Raw genomic sequence first — 20,399 nt, forward strand, 5'->3', positions numbered from 1 at the left:
CATATTTCCCCTTCTTCCAAAAGAAATGCCCTGTTTGCCCTCAGACCATTTTGAAAGGTCTTAGCAGCTTGAATGTCCCTGCCAGTCTATAAGCACACCTACATTCCTTAATATCTAACAATAAATCACACCTAACTTTGAAACAGCATTAACAACCAAACCACTGTTCAGTAATGAATGGCCATGTATCTGAGATCCATGGCTCTTGGGATGTATTTTTTGCTGCAGATTCTTGGCACTATTTCCTATTGACACAAGATTGGTGCAGGTAGCAAGAATGACCATAGCTTAGTCAAAACTGTAAGAGTTCTTTGGTTCTAATGTACTTTTCTGTAACCATATGCTTAGTTCAGTGTGAATGGAGTAATAGCAGTGGAGAGGTCTAAAATTTTATACGTGCTATCATTTCAGTTATTTATTTTTAGATTAAACGTAATGCCACTTACTTGGCAAGATTCAGGAATGCCATTTTTCTGTTAAATGTTGCCCTGTGTAATGGTCTGCTGAGCACAGTATGATGTCTCTCCTCTCTCCAAAAAAGAAAAATAATCACACGGCTGTTGATGAAATTCATGAAAGGACTGAATGGATGGAAATAGAGTCTCCTAGGCCTAGGCCTGGCAAATGGTGAGAACAAATCTAGCAATGATGCCACAATAAAAATGTTTACTTCTTTGAAAAGCTCATAAAACTGACTTCTACCAAATGAAGGGTATGGTCCTGGATCAGATAAAGGGGTGACTTCCAGGGATCAGGAAAGATTTTTTTTTCCCCTAGAAAAGACACAAAAGACAAATTGGAAAAAGTAGTTTGGGTTAGGCTGCACGGTTATTTGTCCTCCTTAAGTCACCTCAGAGCTGGGAAGTTCAGTTAGTTTGTCCATCTTTGCTCTAAATACAGGGAAAATCACAATTCATAAGCTCAGTGGCCAATGCTTAACCATAAACCTCTGAGCTACTGGCAGGCTGACCTTGTGCCTTGGAAAAAGAGGAGCAGAAAGCAATCTCTGTGATTCTTCTGCCTAGGTGACTTTCGGCATTACAGAGGGTATTTCATATCCTTCAGCTGTGACGGGAGTCCTGTACTTAGGCACTAGGCAGAAGTTAAGCCAGGTGCATGTATTAAAGCAGTTACTCATTTCAAACACTCCTATGTCTCTATCAGCTTTTCATCTCTGTCATGTTAAAGTCACTTTTCTCATATCTTGGATGTTAAATACTAATGGTAGGATAAACAGGTTTTCTCTGTTACTCAGATGCCAAATGAAATTCACTAAATGAATTGTTCATTAACTTAATTTAAAGCATAGTAAAAGGAGCTATTAAAGTCCAAAACACTGATGTCCTGTTGGCTTTGTGGTGCATAATTTTTGACTTTATTTTCTTCACTCTTTCAGTTCTGAGGGATGACTTCAGACAAAATCCATCAGATGTGATGGTAGCTGTGGGGGAGCCTGCTGTGATGGAATGTCAGCCCCCAAGAGGTCACCCAGAGCCCACGATATCGTGGAAGAAAGACGGGACCCCTCTAGATGACAAAGATGAGAGAATTACAGTAAGTATAAAAAGGCATTATTTGAAAAAGTTTAGTGGCAAAATCAGCTAATCTAAAATTATTAGGTTTTGAACATGCAGGCCTACAGCCATACTGGAGCTCTGTCCTTTCTTTACCTTGGAGGCAATGCTAATTTGCATTTAGCTAGTAATATGTCCTTCACTCTTATACTATGTCATTGCAACCTATGCATTTCTGTTTCCTAACAAGAACTGTGCAAAACCTACGTCCTTCTCTTCCTTAAAAGAACTAGAAGCTTTTGAAAATGAAATATATTCACTATCTTGCAATTTTCTTCCATTTTATCCACTTAAAAATTTCTGCAAGCTACGTAATCTACCTTCTTTAGTTGGAAAGAGGAACCACCAGTAGTCTAGGTGAGTCTTTTCTGTAATTACTTCAAAAAGAATCAGTGCAGTAAAGTTGTGCAATAGATTGGAAAGGATAGTAAGGCTTTTGGGATATAGCTGCATTTCTTTAGAGAGAAAATGCCTTATCCGCATCTCTCACTAAAGTGTTTTCTCATTAGAAGTGTTGGCATATTCGTTTGTGTGTATTTGTAGCTTGCTGAGTGCAGTGCACAGTTATTCAAGAGTATGGAAGAAGCAGTTTCTCAAATCAGAAAACTATCTTTTTATTTTAGTTTTTGACATGTAAATCAATAAACTGTTTAGTCTAAATGGCTTGTAGGAATGGAAACAAGGATTTCAAAAATCCTTTATATACTGCCAACAAGGTGATCCAAAACATCTTTCCATATTTTGGGAAACTGTATCATCTGAAAGTATACACCATATAGGATCCTGGTGGTAATGTGCTAGCATAAAAGAAGACCGGAGGCATATACACTTTATACCTTAATCATATGCTGAAATAAGGAAATTTGTAATGGAAGAACACTTAAAACCCAGCAACATATGTAAAAAACTACAGCTTCTGTTGGAGATTAAACTGCCTCATTTTATTCGTTTCTTACAAACAAAACGAAGCTCAGGCATCCCGCACTTGTGGCATACACATACATCTAAAATTTGAAGTATCCTATAGAACCTATACTGATTGCTGACTATTAACAAAATACCTGCAATCATACCCCCCCCCCCAAAAAAAAAAACCCTTTGCAATTTCCTTTTCAAATTTCCTTTCTACGGTTACAAGTCAATTGACTTGAGATAAACAGAAGATTCCAGCACTACTTTTCTTTTTTCTTTCTTTTTTTTTTTCCCCAGGAAATGCTTTCTACATTTGCATTTTCCATTGCTATACTTTATTCTCTTGAAGGAATTTCAGGTGTTCTGGAGTGCAGTACCTTTCCTTTGGTGTGCATTAAAACTGCTCCTCTCCCAGCTTCTAGAACAAAGACATACTCAGAACAAAAGCAACCACTGCTGATTGGCATCACCACCTATACTTTATTAAAAGGAATAAAGCTCTTCATTTTAGTTTGTTTTCTGGTGATTATGTAAGATACTTACCTATCTTGTATTCTTTCAGCATGACATCTGCTGGAGTTATTTTGTGTTATCAGTTTCTGCTTCCAAAAACAAACATGGAAATGAGTTTTGATGTAGGTGTAGAGATACACTTGTTTCACATGTCGAGATGAGTGTTTGTGTTCAGAGGTGTAAATTAACGGTGCTGAAGATAGCTAGCTCAACTGCATTAATTAATAACGTCATATTTGCCTGGCATTGTCTTAAATAGCACTATTAATATCATAGACCACTTTCTCACACAGACGAGAGACTAAAGCCACATTATAATGCAGATTTGCAGTGTCTTACAGCTGTAGCAGGATCTTGCCAAGCAGATAAATATGCATTCAGATGTGTGTCTTAACAGCTTTGCAGTAACCATCTGTATTTTCTTGCTTGTGGCTAGGAGACGGGGGGAGATTGGGACCTGGAATGGACAAAGCACTAAAGGACAGATGGGCAAAAAATATTAATGTGGAAACCAGACTTAGAATTATGCATTTCTGTTTACAGTCTTCTTTAGGTCATTACCATTTCAGTTGAACGGTAGGAATGTAAGAATTAAATCAGTATTATAACTGAAATAAGAATGAAATTGTCAGCTTTTAAGTGACAGACACTTTTTTTTTTTACAAGAAATCCGCTTTTTTTTGTTCAGAATATTTTTCCTTTGTGCATGTATTTAAAGTGAACACATAGATTCATTAAAATGGATGGCAAAGTTCTCGTTCACATCAGTAAGGCTAAATTTCAGGTAAGTTAATTTACAACTTAATTTACCTTCTTCTTTTTAAGCCATGAAGTCATCATGTAAGAAAATGGCAAAATATATGTGGTGGTGTGTCATATGTATGTAATACCGGTGGGCATACTATGAATGGAAATATTTGTGGTGACTTCACTTTTAAAGCATTTCCAGTTGTTTTCATTCTTAAAGACTTGTTTGTCTTTGACTCATTGCCATTTTAAGAGATCTGTAAGTGTTGAAGGCTGTTTGAACCTTTTAACACGTTTGTGTTCTGACAAGAACAAATAAACACTAAGATTTTACTTGTTTAGGAATAAGGGATGATACTTGACACTTCTTTTCTGATTCATATCCCTCAACCCTGCAAAAAGAGGGTATGTCCATCAAGGAACCTTCTTGTAATTATTTGGAAGCTTTTTTTCTCCTGGGTGATGACAATGTTAATCTTGGAGTCCACAGAATGGGGCTTTCCAGACTGAATGTTAAGGGTGCTTGAGAAACAGAGCTGGTAGCTTGGTTCCTGACACAAAGTTTGAACCAAGAGATTGAAATAAATAGCAGTTAAATAAGATCCAAGTTAAGGCACAACTTCCTCTGGAATGCAATAAAAAGAAAATATTATTTTGTCCTGGTAGGGTTAAGGAAATTGATATGTTTATGTAGGTGAGATAATAAAAATCAAAGTAGCCTTTTCATAGTTTTGGTCCATTTGTAGGGCAAATAAATGTCCTTTGAAGAGAAATAAGTTTATAAGTCTTTCAGGTTATAAACAGTAGTGAATGGAACCAATATGAGATGGAGGACAGGCACACAGCTATCTGTGCTGGATTACAGAGGCAGACGTTCTCCTGGAGCGTAGCTCTCCCAAGCCTCCTCAGTTTTAGCACAAGTCGGGCTCAGAATAGGCTGCTCCCTGCATACATTTCCACTGGGTGCATCTGATAAAGAATCATTGTCAAAATGTTTTTTTCCCCTTGCTCTTGAACGTGTTGTCTATAAACAGTTTTCTTGGTGTGTTTGAACAAAACGTGGTTTTTCTGGTGCATATTCTTTGCACCACAGTATGAAAACACATGCTTGTAGATATGATTATTCCCTCTCCATGTATTGCAAAATGAAGCAGGAATGAGAGTCTTGCACATGAGGCAAAAGCTTATCTTTAAATTCATTTTGCTGAACTGAGAAATAGTAATAGTTATCATGAGGCTGGAGCCGAACTGGTGAGATTCTGTGCCCATCTAGTTAATTTTTCTCTGGGGATCGTCGTAGAATCAAGAATCCCTCCTGCAATATATATATAGCTGAAACAGAGTACTCCAGTGCAATACAGTGAATAGAACTAGTTTCTCATTCCTACATTTAAAAAATAAAATGTATTTTCCAATTTTCTGGGGAAAAAAATCTGCTATAGGAGAGGCTTTGCAACTCTCCTCTTGAAGCTGAGCCACTGTGGTGAAAGGAAATAAAAGATCCTGACTACGAATAAAAGAGACAGTAACCAGCTAAGTGGGGAATTTCCTCGTCCTGTTCCAGACCTCCGTGTTGTTCGTGCCTTTCCAGTTGTTGCCTCGCCCAGATCAAATTCATAGTTCCATAAATTCTTGGGAACCAGGATCTAGGCCAGGACTCTTGGGTTCTTGGTATCCTCACCAGGAATGGGCACGCTCCCAACCCCATCAGTCTGTCAGCCCAGTTTTATTAGTATGTAACTGAGTGTTTAAGGCACTTACCTTGAGGGGAAAGCTGTGAGTTTGAATTCCCTTAGGTTAAGGAGGAAATGGAGTCAGTATTCTAGTTTCTGCTGACTGCTCTAATCTCTAGGTTTGGCCTTTCCAGACTTATTTTGTCTAGATACAGTTGGCAGGAGCATCAGTAGCTATGAGTGCCGTTAGCAATGACTTGCTTGGATACCGACAGCAACTGCAGTGGGGACAGATTGCTTATAAGCCTGTGAACACCTACAGAAAGTGTGCCTCTGTTTCCTTTTCTGCCACTTTCCTGCTACACCTCAAAACCTCCTGCTGCTTTCCAAATGGTGTCCCTGCTGCTTTCCTAGCACATACTGCTGTAATGAAACGTCTGCCTCATTCTCCACCTCTGTCTTGCAGCCTGTCCCTCCATCCACGTAGCCTTTCTCTCCCACCTGCCTAGCCCCACTCCATCATCTGTTGAGTGCTAATTGCTTGTGCAGAGGTAATAATTTGGAAGCTCACATAAGCAAAACCTCTTGCTCCATGCTGTAATGTAAAGGGACTCTTCCTTTGATGGTATTTTAATGGAACTGGCTGCTGTGCTATGATCTGTAACGTGTGCAGTGTTGTCTGTCTGTGTTAGATTTGCTCGGAGCCTCCCTTAAGGAACTTTGTTGCTGCTTTGCCTTCTTTGAGAATCCCAAATGCAACTACTTGTGCAGGAGATGCTGACATCAGAAACTTAGTCGAGATGGTGGCACCTCTGGGCATATCTTCAGGCAATGACTGGCGAAAATTGCAGACTCTCAGGAGCTCAGAAGATTCAAAGAGAAGGCAGTGAATCTCTCATCTAGACCGAAGAAATTATAAGCGCTTTTGGATCTCTCTCAATTTGTCTCATGTTTTAGGGGCAATGCCGGCTTAATAAACTAAAACTTAAAAAGTTAACTCACAGTGCACCTGTAATTATCAATACTTGCCCTGTGGGAGAATGTGGGTGTGTCTTGCAAAAGCTCCAGAGCAACAACATGTCTGAGCCAGGATTAGAAGTCAGAGTTTCACAGCCTCTGTTGCTGCCCCTTGCCCAGCCGTATCCTCTGCTTCTGGATGTGGCTTAATTGTTCATGTGAAGTAGTGGTGTGGGCGGTGGAAGAAAGGAACTATGCATATTGAACATGAATTTTTAGTAGGTAAAATCTTTTACATATACATGAAAAAGGATGGTGGTACCAAAAAAAGAAACCCTTTGTAATTGAATACAAAAAGCAAAGCTCTTGCATTGGAACTTTGGTGCAGTACTGTGATTGCAATTTTTCCCTCTTTCATATTAAGTCTTATCTATCATTTATCCTGAATCATCCTCATTTGATTTTTAAAAGAAAAACCTCAAGAAGCCATTTATCTTTCCTTGTTCAAGATTCTTAGCTTTTAAGATCAAAGTTACAAGATGAATAATGCATATAGGTTTTCATTCCTTTTTTGTGTGGCTGTCTTGTGACATCAACAGTTCTGAATGACTTACGCTCTTATTTTAGATAAGTTGTAACTTGAATTCCTGATTCCCATTTCTTATCCTGGCCCTTAAATAGCATGTCAAAAATATGAAGCAGTCGTTGTGTCTTGCACAGTGCTATTTTTACACAATGGAGTGATGAAAATGCAAAAATAAAACTTCTGATCTTCTGCTATGGCAGGAGCCTAGATACCTAGAGGTATCATCCACAGCAAAACATTTTATTTATTTGCCCAATTTTTTTTGTTAATGAATTACCAAAAAGAACTTGGTTCATTCTTGTTGGTAGAGGGCATTCACAGCCTCATTGGGCTTTGACAAATTCAAAACTACATATGTAATCCCAAAATCATCTCAGTCATAACAAGAAAGCAAAAAAGGAAACAAAGAAATTACTGTGCATATCAATTAAAAAAAAGGATTGTTTTGATTTGAGGGAACAGTGGAAAAAGCAGAAATTAATTCCCTATCTGCCAAAGGGCCCTTTCCTTCAAAAGATAAATTGCAGCAGGAAAAATTGCAGAGGGTAGGTAAATCAAGAAACAGGAAGGAAAATCTGATGGAGTAGGGTATGTTTTTGGTCAGAATTAATGTTCTCAACTCTTTAAAACAGCCATGTTCCTGCCACAGATCACACTCTGGCAAAGCTCTATTTTCTGGTCTTTTTTTTTTTTTTTTTTAATCAATTTCTTAATCTTTATTCTACAGTTCCCCAAATACATAGTTATATATGAAAGGAATGTATATTCTGGTAGAAAATGTAATGCTTGCTCCTAGGATAACGTAGTCTATCCTGTGCAGAACTGCATACAAGATCACAGGCTGGGTACACAGCGCAGAAAGCAGTAGGGTAGGGGGCCAAGTAACTACAGTTAAGTGTTTTATTTCATTTTAATTGTTTTTCTTTTTTGGAGCAGATTAAAGGGCAGGCAGCAATTTCCTATATGCCCCAGGAGAGTTAGAAAGAGAAGTATATTTTTTCATCTGATTCCCAATATGTATTTGGTCCCCTCAGCAATTTCCTTTTTTCCCAGTCCTTTTTCTCCATTCAGTCTCTCTTTTTCTCACTTCCTGAGAGGTTTGGCTCCCCACTCTACCTTTCTCTTTCTTCCTTTTGCTGATCCCTCCATTGCTGGTTTCCTCAAGGATCAAGAGCAGATTTTATTAATGATTTATATTTCTTCTGTTATTAATATTGCTTCCTCTGGCAACACAACTGGAGCTGCTGTGAGTTAACTTGGCACCCAAAGGGGAAAAAAGTGTAAAAGATTGTCAAAAAGAATTTGGAACCACATAACTATCCCAGAGGACGATGAGAATGTTTCTAACTCCTGCTGTTTCTTGCTCTGAATTTTTTCAAAATGTGACATTGTTTTTCTCTGTTCCCTCTTAAAGCTATATTTCAGAGTCCCTCTTGCTCTTGCTGGATTCTCTTTACTCTTCAGATTCTTCTGCACACACAAATCATTCAAAATATATCCATTGGCCAGTCTTCCCTGTTGGCTGTTTGGACATGTTCTTCTGTTGTCTCCTGTGTTATCCTCAGGCTGACTTTCCTGCCTCAGTCCTCCCTGCGAGCCTGTTTCCTCCCTCTTGTGTCGAAACCACTCTGGTTTCTTCACATCTGCATCGGCACGGCTCCGCCGCTTAGGCAAAGGGTTCTAGTGGTATCTTCTGGCACGCTGTTACTTGCCATGTCACTTTTGCATTATTGCAGCAGTACCGGAGCCCTTCTCACTGGTACGTTAATCTTTATGGCTAGTAAAGTGCCCAAAAATGCGCTGTTTTAGTAGTTCATTTAGTTTTGTACATTGTGAGTGTTTTTGTTTGTTTTTAACTGAGCCCTAAAAACATTAGCCTCCTCTAGAGAAGACCCCGGTCTTCTTGGAAAACTGAATAAATCTAATAGCCCGAGTACCATTAAAGCAGGATTGACTTACTAACAAAAGAGTAAGAGAAAATTTTGAACACAAAATTTTCCATTCGTGTTTGTTGTCCTCTTTCTCCACTCCATGCAAAGGCTATCATACTTGCGTCTTACTCCACACTCAGCATTTTGAGACAAAACTTTTCACCTCTTACTTGTTCGCGAGTAATGTCCAACCCCGAGCACTGCTGTTGGTAGTGACAGCTCCTCTTCGGACAAGCACTTAGATAAACGTGGGCTGAGAATACCAACCTGTGACTAGATTCTCCCCTCGCAGCTCTTTGCAGGTTTGCCGTTCAAAGAGCATAGCTATGCAGACTTTGTCAGGCAGATGTGAGCTCATTCAGCTTGCTCTTTGAATCGACCAGGAGCCATATGGCAGCGGTTAATGTGGCGCCGAGCCTGAGCTAATAAGCCCTGCTGAGAGACAGGCTAGATCACTCAGGCACGGTATTGTACTAACACGGCCACACAGCCTCTGCTGTGCTGAGTGTAAGGCAAAAGGCACTTGCATTGGCTTGCAAAGTTTGCGCTCCAAGCCAGTGCAAATGGCCTGAAAACGCCCGTGTGGACCTTCCCTTCCTTCTCGGTAGCATCTTACGCTCAACTTTCTCTAATATTTTGGGGGGGGGGGGGGCAAGCTACTTTCTTCATTGGTGTGATGTGCTCGCTGCAAGAAAACACCAGTTAACCAGCTCTTATAAAGTGCTTATGAGTCATATTCAATGCCCAGAGTTGTTCTAATTGGTTTAAACGGTTCATTTTTAACCCTGGTCTTCGCTCACCTTCTGTGCAAGGTTGTTGGATAAAGTGTAAGATGTGGCAGGCCATGCACTGGGACACACTGACAGTACATGCTGTAGAAGAATCTACACAGAAGAAACCAGAAGGGGAGGCTAATGAACCAGTGTCTGGAAAACTGAACATTGGTAGAAAATGAGCAAAGTGACCTATCTTTTCAATAGATGTCCCCACAGGATAATGCTAGTGTGTGGATTTTTTGGAATGGGAGGGAGCATCATGATGCAGGGTGACAAATGGGAAAATATCTAATGCCTGCAGACTGGGGAGAGTGGAACGTCCAGTTAGGCTTGTGCTGAGTTTCACAGAAACTTGATTTTTCTTTAGGGTCAAACTGACCTCCTTGTGTTAGCAAAGACAGGCTGTGTAATACTGTAACCTGCTGTGTGAGGTTATGAGATGTAGAGACACAAACTGAAACTATTGAAATGGAAATTCATCATAATTCAACATTAGATTAGAAGGCTGATTATGGTCATTTCATTGCTGGCATCTTAAAACAAGTTACTGCCCATCCCAGTGTCAGAAGATCATTTTTTCCCTACAGCTAAGAGTTACTCTCCCTTCTGTTTTCTCACCGCTTTCAAAAATGTTCCTTTTGCATCAGTGGTTCACATTGCTTCAGCTATTTTTTTCTTGACATTTTAAATGTGTTAGACATGAAGACATGTATAATTATGGTTTATCTGTATTGTTTGACTTAGCAGCAGTAGAAGGTGCTCCTTTGTGTGAAATAAGTATGCATTTTTCTATGTTCAACTACATTTTACAGTGATTTCTACTTTTAAATATGAAAATAAAGCAAAAAAGCATGAAATTCTCTTGCAGATGCTCTGCTTACTTAAAGGAATTTGAAAGCGTCTTGAGTCAGTCAAAACTCTCCATGGATTTCTTTTGTCCCTGGTCGTGAACTGATGACCTAGATAATAAAAGAAAATAAATGCCTGCAGCAAATAGGATATGTGTTAGATATCTGAGTTTTGAGACTTCCACTGGCCTAGACATTAGACTATGAGGATTTTCTTGTTAAAATGGCTTATTGAGAGTTTTGAAGTTCTGGGACCATCTGAAATGATAGAATTGGAGTCTGGGAAGCTTCTCCTCCTTAAAAAAAAAAAAATCAAAGCAAAAGAAAAACAGGTGGCTGCTATCTCAGACTAGGTTACTTGAGAAATCCAGAGCATGCAGAACTTTATGATTTGAATGGTCAGGAGCAAAGGTGATTTATTATGCTGAGAAAGTGAGTCCTTTGTTTTGTTTAGCTGATACTCTAGTTGTTGTTTGGGGGGGTGGGTAAGGGAGATGAAAGAAGGATGTGGGAGGGAAATTGTTTCTTCATTCGTTTTATTCTCTTAATGAAAAAGAAACATTTTTGTTTGCTTGGCTTTTTTTAAGCAGTCAGGAAAGGAGACTTTGCTTGCATTATGAACAATAGAGATGAAAATCTGTTTTAGAAAGTTATTTCTTTTCCTGTCCTCCTCTCATCAGCTGTACAAGAATCCAAAATGTATATATAGTGTGGACAGCCTTCTCTGAGTCGAAAATCAGTTTTTGGAGAGACTGTTCTTCCCAGCCTCTTTGTGACTGCTGTGCTGTGTGCCTTCTTTGATTCCAAATCATGAGCAAAAGCAATGACAGACAAAGCCATATTTGAAGACTGAAACTTCTAAGATCCCCTTAAGCTAAAACTGAAGTGTTGAATCGCATCCTCAAAAAAAAGCGTATCGAGTATACAGGAAACATTATACCCTCACGAAGCACAATGAGCTGTTGCACTGAATGCTAGTCATGCTAGTCATGCTTTGTGTTACAAGTTGTATTAAATAAATAAAAAAGGAGAAAATAAACAATCCTACTTATCCTTGCTTTCTAGAGTCTATCCATGTACAGTTACCAGAATTTACCTAATAAGGTGGTATTTTTTGCACATGAAAAAATATGGGTTTTGGAGCTGTAAAATGATACTCTGACATGGATTTTGTACCGCTTTTATTTACATAGTCCTACTTTCTGGTCCCTGGAAGCTTAACATAGAGTGCTGAGTTTGAATGACTTGTTCCTTCCATCTTTATTATTTCTCCTATTGTCCGGAGTATGACTGTGTGGGCAGTGCCCAGCAGATCTGGTGCCTGACATGTCAGGTCTGCTGAGCATATGAACGTGCTCCAACAGACTGAATCTGACACTCTGGGTCTACCACTGGTATACTTAGAATCATAGAATCATAGAGTCAGTAAGGTTGGAAGACACCTGTGGAGATCATCTAGTCCACACCCCCTGCTCAGCAAGGAAACAACTGGCCCACACAGGGATTGAACCCATGAGCTTGGCATTATTAGCAACATGCTCTAACCGACTGAGCGTGCACAGGCAAAAAACATGGCCAGTCCAGCAGGCATGGGTTAAGGATGCCTGCATATCAAATATGCAAAATAGCACTAGAAATTTTCTGGTCTTCCCGTGTTCTTTGGTCCAGGTTCCTGAACCTGTGAGCCTTTGAAGCAGAAGTCCAAGTCCGGAGAAATGCTTATGTAAACCCTTACTTTGTGTTTGTAGACAGAAAATATTTCCACTGATACAGAGTGAAAGACCTTTTAACAGGCAACTATTCAACCGAAATCAGTGGACTGTATGTGACAAGTCTGTATTAGTGAAGTGAATCAGCCCAGCTCCTTGCTGATTCTGTTTTCCAAACACCGAAACCCTCTACTTTTAAGAGAAAAAAAAAGTACATTTTTGTTCTTGAAAATCTCTAGTGTACTTTATAAATTTGATTGTTTTTGGCATTTTTGTTATTTCTTGTCACTTGCACACAGCAGCAACCACACGTTGTCACTTAAAATCTAAATATCGGATAACTTCTAGCTGAGACTTTATTGTTTATCATGCTTTTTTAAAGAATTAGTTCTGTAAAATAAAAATGACACTAACTCTAAAAGCATGTTTAATAAAACCTCAACAATTTGTGTGCTGAGTTTGCAAATACTATGTTCTCATAATCAAAAGAAAAATGTAGAATAAAAATAGTGGAGAAGAACAGTGCCCATTCTTGGAGCCTTGAACAGATGTAAGTGATTAGAGCTTCTTGTTTGGTTTGCTTTGATTTTTTTGGTCTACTTTTTGAAAGTTCTGTCAACTTCATTTTTGCTTATTTCACTTTGTTTGGATAGTTTTGCCTTACTAAATTTCCTGTGATGCTTCTGGTTATATGAAAAGTCTAGTCCAAATCACAGCACTACAAAAATAATAATTTTTCAGTTCTTGGGTTTCCTCAGCCCAACAGAGTACTTCTCTCTCTCCAGGTAATAATATACTCACAATTACTTACTGCCAAGTTCAGATATTCACCATGTGCAATAGCGGGGGACTAACATACACATTGCTGGGTGTTATTCCAGACTTCTGTGTAATATTATGCAGGACCAAGCCTGCCTTCTTCTGGTTTCACTCCTCGAAGAAGAAAAAATAACCCACCCAACAACAACAAACACACACAAAAAAAACTCTCGTTCCTTACCTAGTTATAGGTCATTTGTTTCTAATATTTTTGCTGCTTTTAGCAATTCATTGATTTTTTTTCCTTTTTTTCCTCGAAAATCATTATCTAACATGCATTTGTTTGGCACATGGACAGATAAACATTGTCTTTTTTTTAAAAGTAGAAGTGTGGGCAGTTAGTTGTACTTGGATACCATTTTTCTTCTAACTCAACAGATTTTCTTTTGCCTCTATCTTTGCTGTTGTTGACAGTCATCTACTTGCCTTTACTGGGCCTCCTCTTTCTGTAGGAGAAGGCATAAAGAAAAATAAATTACTCAGATTTAAAGGGAAAAAGCAAAGGTTCCCCCCGCACAGAAGTTTAAAAGAGAATGAAACTTCCAGGGAATATAATATGGTTAAAAAATAAAACTTGAGAGAGTGAAATGCTCTCCTGAAGTAGAGACTGAACTCTTTCTAGTGCTACGTGGAATATATCTACTTGATTTTGAAACTAGCCGTAGAGATTTGCACGTGTGTAACTTCGCCTTCCCTCACAAAATCTGAAGCTCAGCTCCTTGAACAAAATGCGTGTGACTCGAGATCTTTTGATTGTGATTTTTAATACTTTTCTGTCAGGACTTTTCCAAGTGGATATGCCATTCAGAATACCAAAATTTTGAAAGAGAAATGTACGTAATAATAACATAATAATGTTGTTTCCCATGCTGCCCCCCAACAAACACACAGCGATTTTGCTCTTGTGATTCACCTGCAGCCCTGTGGCTCTTCAGACCACTTTGAACTCCGGTGGTCAGTTTGCGCTTTTGTCTCTGCGTTTTTGTTTGTTTTTTTTTTTTTTCAAAACCCGACACAAATCAAGTAGGCAAAAAAAGTTGCTTGTTCAGTGTCTAATGTTACCATAGAAGCTGCAAGTATCTGACTCGGTCATGGTATGGTTCATGAAAGATATTCTGAATTGCAGGGATGAATGGTGCTTTTCTCTCGCAGCCTGTACATTGAACAGAATTAAAAGATGCACAACAGTGTAAATGAGTTGCAGCAGGATTTTAAAAGTGAGCTGCAGAACAGTTCCCGAGAGAGGAAAATCATCGTACAGTGAAGGAAAAGATTGCCCTGAGGCAGAAAGTCTGCAAGCTGAGCAGAGCAGGTTCCCTGTGCCGCTGCTGCGGTCTTCCTATGTGATTTCCAGCAAGCTGTGAAACTGCTCAGGACTTCTCGTTCAGCGTTTCATAAGCTGTGAGGGTGAATTCGTTCACACTGTAGCGTGCTCTGATGCGGTTACGCCAAAGCGGCGTTGCGCTGCTTCGCCAAAGTGCAAAGCGCCCTTGCTTCCTGTATCGTGAAGCGGCTCTTTTGGGCAGACAAAGCAGGAGAGCAGTATTTTCGCTCACGTACCACTCCGGATGTTTGTGACTGTATAAATGCTTGCAGGACCTAGACCAAGTGTAAATATTTTGAGATTTTATGTTATTTTAAAGAAAACAGTTCTGCTCTGTACAGATTGTAAGCTGACGTGTCAAAGTGCTTTTGAAGTTATTATCCCTTGAAGTCCAGGATCTTAAAAGTTTGTTAATAAACCAGGAATGACTTTGTAGGAGGTACTTTGCATGTTTATAGCTCCTATGGGAGACTGGCATTCAGAAAGGCTGTATGATTAGGACATTCTATGCAAATTCAATCTGCATGCGTCCAGTACTCTCAGTGTGAAATTCTGGCATTACTGAAATCAGAGTGAATATTACCATTGGCTTCACTGGGACTAATATATCACCCTTTCCATGAAAGCCTGTAGTATCATTTAAAATAAGTGAAAAGCCCCTTTTTGAAGTGCTAAATGAGTTGAGGTTCTTCATCTTTTTGTTGCTGTTGCTACTTCACTGTTTGTTGCTTTTGGCCTGTTTGTCATTAAGATGGTTTCCTTTTATCAGCTGGAGTTTTATGGACACTTTCCGTTTTCCTTCTCATTTTTTTTTTCTCCTAATGAGTCTTTGCTAAAGAAATTCATTTTTATGTTTTTAGCTTGTATCTCTTGCATTTCTGATTCTGAAATGTTAAGAATTGCCCAACTGGAGGTGACAGTTATAACTTTGTCTTCTATTATATTAAGAAATTATTACCTAATTTGAAGTTTTTGTTCTTGAAGCTAGGACAAGTAGATGATGCAGTGTGAGAAGAAAACTTTATGTCATCAATCTGGACATTTTAAGTAGAACACTAGGAAACAACTTTTAATGTTTGCGAACTGTTTAGGAGTAGATGCAATAACCACAGCAAATAAGTCTGCAGACCTGCTTGCTAACTATTTCTGATTTGAAAATGGATGATAACCTGTGAAAATATTTGTCTTTAGCATTTCAGTAGGTGGAGAACCGCATTCTCCATGTATTAACCATCTCAATAAATGCCATTTCTTACCCTGTTATGAATATAAAGTCCAAGAAAGAATGCAGCTCTTTTAATCTTTTAAAGAGATACATATCTCAGACTGCTGTGTCAGCTTTACCATGCTTCACTGCCAGTGAGTCTCAGATTTACCTTGGGGGATCATCCCCAGGGATGCCGGCTGAACCTTTGACCCTTCTGTTTTGGCTGTCACCAAGGTTAACACATCATTACAACTCGCAATGCTCTTTTCTCTGTTCAGGATACTTGTCCATTTTATCCTGTATCAGCCTGAACAGTTTCTAAGAACTTGAAACAGAAGTCTCAGTCTCTTACTGTTGTTGTGTAGGAATATATTTTGTTTATTTTTTTAGACTGAATTATGTTTCTTTCTTACTTGTGTAAAAATAGGTGTGAAATTAAAAAATGTATTCTTTCATCCATTTTTCCTGAATTATTAGAATAACAATTATATAATTATAAACTAAAATAAAAATTTCAGGATGCATTTTACTTTTGCATTTGAAAATTGACAGTTGCATACCAGCGCTTTTCCTTATAGTACTACATAGCTACGCAGTGCAAAACAGCGTACAGTTACAGACCAAATGACATCACTACGTATTGGCTTTGTGCAATAAATTCTAGCTACTGGCACTTTCTGGATTTGAATTTTTCCTACCAAGGTAACAGCTTGGATACTTTTAGCCTGCTATGATTGAAATGAGTTTTAATTTGCCAACCTAGAAAATTATATTTGCAAATACTGTTCTCGGGATTGATACCTAGTCAAGGGAACTTGTATAAAAGTGCCTGTTGACACTGATTTTCTTAGTGTGTATTAACATTCATTAATTTACTGCATGGTGCCCTGTAAGTGTGTGCTAAGCAAGTATCATCTTTTTTGTCCAGAGTTTCCTCTGATACAACAAATACACCATTTGACTGGCCCAGTCTGCTCCTAGGTACTGTTATGCCCATGAATTTTGTGTTCATGAAATAATAAAAGGAATAGATATCAAGCTAATTTTATTCTGCGTCCTACATTCTTTCATAGAAGTTTCGCATATTCTCATTAGAGAATCAACAGTAGCTAACATTGACATGTTTTATAATATGATATTTTTAATATGATCTGTTTATTCAGATATCGTAGGAAATGCCAATCCAGTTTTTTTTGCTTCCACTGATAGAAGAGATGACTTTTAATTCCAAACAGCACGTAGCCTCCTATATTATACCTGTGTATTCATTTTCCTTACTTTTGACAAAATGCAGTCTTTAAAATAGGCCTTTAGGTGTTACACCTGGCTGTTACTGCCTGCAGCATTTAGACTGCACAAAAAGTTGCTCTGTGTTCCCTTTATATTCAGTTGGAAGAGGTGAGATATTAATGGGGCTGTGCTGTATCCTTTTCTGTCCTCTCTCTAATCTTTCTGAACACACTTTGGTAGCAAGCCTTAAATTGCTTGTTGCTTTCAGTTAGAGTCATGTCATTTTCCTTCTCTTAAACTTCTCTGGAGGCTTACAAAAATCAGCATAATACCTATGCTAACTGCAGGTAGCGATGATACTGTAGGCTTTTCCCTTTGGAAGCTTTTGAAGAGTAGATGATAATGACACAAAAGAGCTTTCTTAAAAGGAAAAGTATTTTTTTACTTAACCACATAATCACAGCATATAGTAAAGGAAACAACACTTTCAACCAGTTTGATATTGACATGCATAGTGGACTAATTTAACATCGAAATGTTCTTTCTTCTGGAATTCCATATGTGCAACTGATTCAGATTCCCACTTGAGAAGTTTCTGGCCTTCCACTCCTCGGGAAAGTGTGTATCTCACTAAATCTTGCTTCTTGCTTTAGTTTTCTCCTCCTTTTGTGTCCAAGAAATAGAAATAGAAATAGAGCCGCTGCTTTAGGCTACCAATACATCAGGCTCAGCAGAGGATCATGCCACAGTTTCTGCAGGAACCTCTCCTCAAGTGTGTGTTGGAAAGTAACCTTTAGGTTCACAAGCTCATACTGCTTTCTCTGTGGGATGTTTTCCAGCAATCTTGTAATGCAATTAGCTTGCTGTGTGAACAGAATGAGCCTGTGTCGATCTGTAAGACATTATTACAGGCAACTCTAACTATAGTGTGTGCAGTATTCTAGTACTGTATGCACAGAATCGCCTACATGTTCGATTGCTCTTCAGGCAGATGCTTGAAAGCATCACTAATAATATCTATAGTACAATGTTTATTCTTTAGTCCTTGTAAGTCTTGGAAGAAAGTTTGAATCAAATTGAATTTTCAGATCCTCCTAAAATTTTAGTATTCAGAACTCAGTATACAGAAATTCAAGAACAGTTTAAGCATTGTTCTGCAATAGAGTAGAAACATTTGTATTAGATTCCACTGAATATTTCTTACAAAAGTTTAGGTCTAGGGAAAAGGTGACATTTCACTGCAGTTCATTGAGATCGCTAAACCAAAACTGAGCCTGCAAGTGGCCTTTTTTAAAAATCTCATTAAGGAAGGAAACTTTTTAAGGCTTTATGTCACTTTTGTCAATTGTGTGGTAGCACATGCAAATGTTTGAAAAGTGAAGAGAACCAACAGAACTTTTTTTTTTTTTTTTTTCCTTGTGAATCAATCATTCTCTAAATTTCTGATGTTTTGTCATGACAGTCTTTTATTTTCAGGAGCTTTGGCTTTCTTTTCTTCAAAAAACCCCCCAGCAATGTTGCTGTGTTAGGAAAAGTCAGTATGAAGAACATAAAGTACAACGCATAATGTAGGTGATGAAGTCTTTTCTTGGTTGACTACTTTCTATTTTTAAAGTTATCATACTTTGGGTTTTCTTAGAAGACTGAGGAAGTTTATTGATAAGGTCTTTTATTTGCATAGATGCGAATAGGGCAGTCCTTTAAATACTGTTTTTCATGTCTATTCAAATGCATTAGTTTTTCCTAGTATTCTTCAGTGCATGTTTTTTGTTACTTTTTTTTGAAGTGCATGAGCGTGGGAGGAAGCCAGTAAAGGAAAGAATTGCAGTAATACTGCAGGAATACAGCTGAGGAATGACAGTCGTGTAAATATTTTTTTTCTGCAAATGTTTGCGAGTGTTAGGGGCGCAGAGTGCAGTTGCAGAGCACCGCAGGAGTTGTGCCGTCAGACCTTGGGCGGGCTGCAGCTGAGGGCTGCTCTCGCTCGTCCCATTTGTAAGCAGTAGCCTCAGGATGTTCAGGATGTAGTTCAGGATGGCTCTGGGCCCCTGTGTGCCGCTGGCTACAAGCGGTGCCTTCTGATGCCGCGTGTTCAGGACAAGATTTTGAAAGTGGGATTGCAATTCATTTGTCTGCTGGTCACAAGTATTGAATAAACCTTTATATACCCAGCAGCCAAGGACTCCTAACTTTAGCTACCTGCCTTTGGAAAATCTTCGTCAGGATCTTAAGCAAATCAGTCCATTAAATGGACTGTGAAAGCTATGTATGCTTTCCTTTTGCCATGCATGCTAAATAGCTCACTAAAAGAGTTAATGTCTTTAAAAAATAAGTAATTGATTTAGACTGAATGCTTTTACTTTTGTTTTTTTATCAGTTTTAGAAACTTAACATGGCTGTTTCTCTATATTTAGGGAGGAAAATTTACTGTGAAAATGCAGTGGCAGTTTTGAACTTCCTGCCAATATAATAAATAATTTAATTCGTATCAAAGGATCAGGTTTTAATTAATTTTCTCTAAATAGCACTTCCTATTCATTATATATTTGTCATACTATTCACTTAGAAGTCATGCAAGTTTCTTATGTGTGTTAAGATACTACTAATTTAAAAAAAGCTGATGCACAACCACAGGAAAGACAGGGAAAATGAAAGTGCTGAGTAATTTTAATTTCTCAGGCATTTTACAAGCCCCTTCTAACAACAGCAAACTGCCACAGACAGGAAACACTAATTTCCATGCAGAACAAGGCTAACTTGTTCTTCATGTTGTAAAAAAAAAAAAAAAAAAAAAAAAAAAAGTTGAGCAGCTGAGATTTCCAGTGTCCAGTACAATTTCTCCCGACTTCCAGCCCCCTCCCCTTATTTTTCCTTCCCCTCATTGATGCAGTTTGCAATAGCCTTTTAGCAACAACAGGAATTGTCCCCGGAGTTTAAACACACCATGGCATCGGAGAGGAATAGCAAGAAACAATAGCAAATAGCAATTGCAATAGGAATAGCAAAGGAAGCAATTATCGCAGCAGGGCGCCAGAGCCCCTCTCAATAGCGCGGGCAGCCCCCGACCGGGAGCAGACAAGAGCGTGTGGCGCCCGGCAGGCAAGGGGAGAGGGACCGCTCTTCAGGCATCTGTCCCCTCAGCTCCTGGGCTATTCACGCTGTAGTCGCCTCCGTTCACCCACCGAGCATTGAGCGCTTCGCGGCTGTGGCAGTGAGGGCTCAGTGGGAAGAGCGGAGGGATGCAGCATGTTATCACCAGGACCGACCCCCTACTTCTCAGCGCTAAGCCTGGCAGTAGCTCCCAAACAACAGCTCTCAGAGATGCCGTCATTAAAGGACAGTGATGCGTGTGAGCGCAGGAGAGCGATTACCAGTATGTGCAAAGTATGGGAATACCAGCTTTGTTCTGCTCGCTTGTAACCTCTCTTGGCTTATTTTAGCTATAGCAGAGACTTCCAAGTAGGTCCTGGTTTCCCCAACCGCTGTTGAAGATCAGTGTATACCATGCAGTCCCTGGTGGCAAGAGGGGGCTGAACGATTGGGAACCGACTGAGGTGTCTACAGGTCACTCACTGCCGTTCAACTCTGCTTGG

General features: G+C 39.0%; 1 protein-coding gene across 7 annotated transcripts in view; it reads left to right on the forward strand.

The window, feature by feature from the left end:
* ROBO1 (roundabout guidance receptor 1) overlaps positions 1 to 20,399 on the forward strand; it is a 723,192-nt gene that overhangs the window by 608,568 nt on the left and 94,225 nt on the right. For all 7 annotated transcript variants that reach the window (XM_085318890.1, XM_085318895.1, XM_085318896.1 and 4 more), the window contains one exon: positions 1,397 to 1,554. In XM_085318890.1, coding sequence (XP_085175016.1) covers positions 1,397 to 1,554 — 158 coding nt within the window. The remainder of the gene's footprint in view (positions 1 to 1,396; positions 1,555 to 20,399) is intronic.

Source organism: Rhea americana, unplaced genomic scaffold, assembly GCF_003343005.1.
Source record: "Rhea americana isolate MKP2758 unplaced genomic scaffold, rheAme1 scaffold_56, whole genome shotgun sequence".
Classification (NCBI taxonomy): domain Eukaryota; kingdom Metazoa; phylum Chordata; class Aves; order Rheiformes; family Rheidae; genus Rhea; species Rhea americana.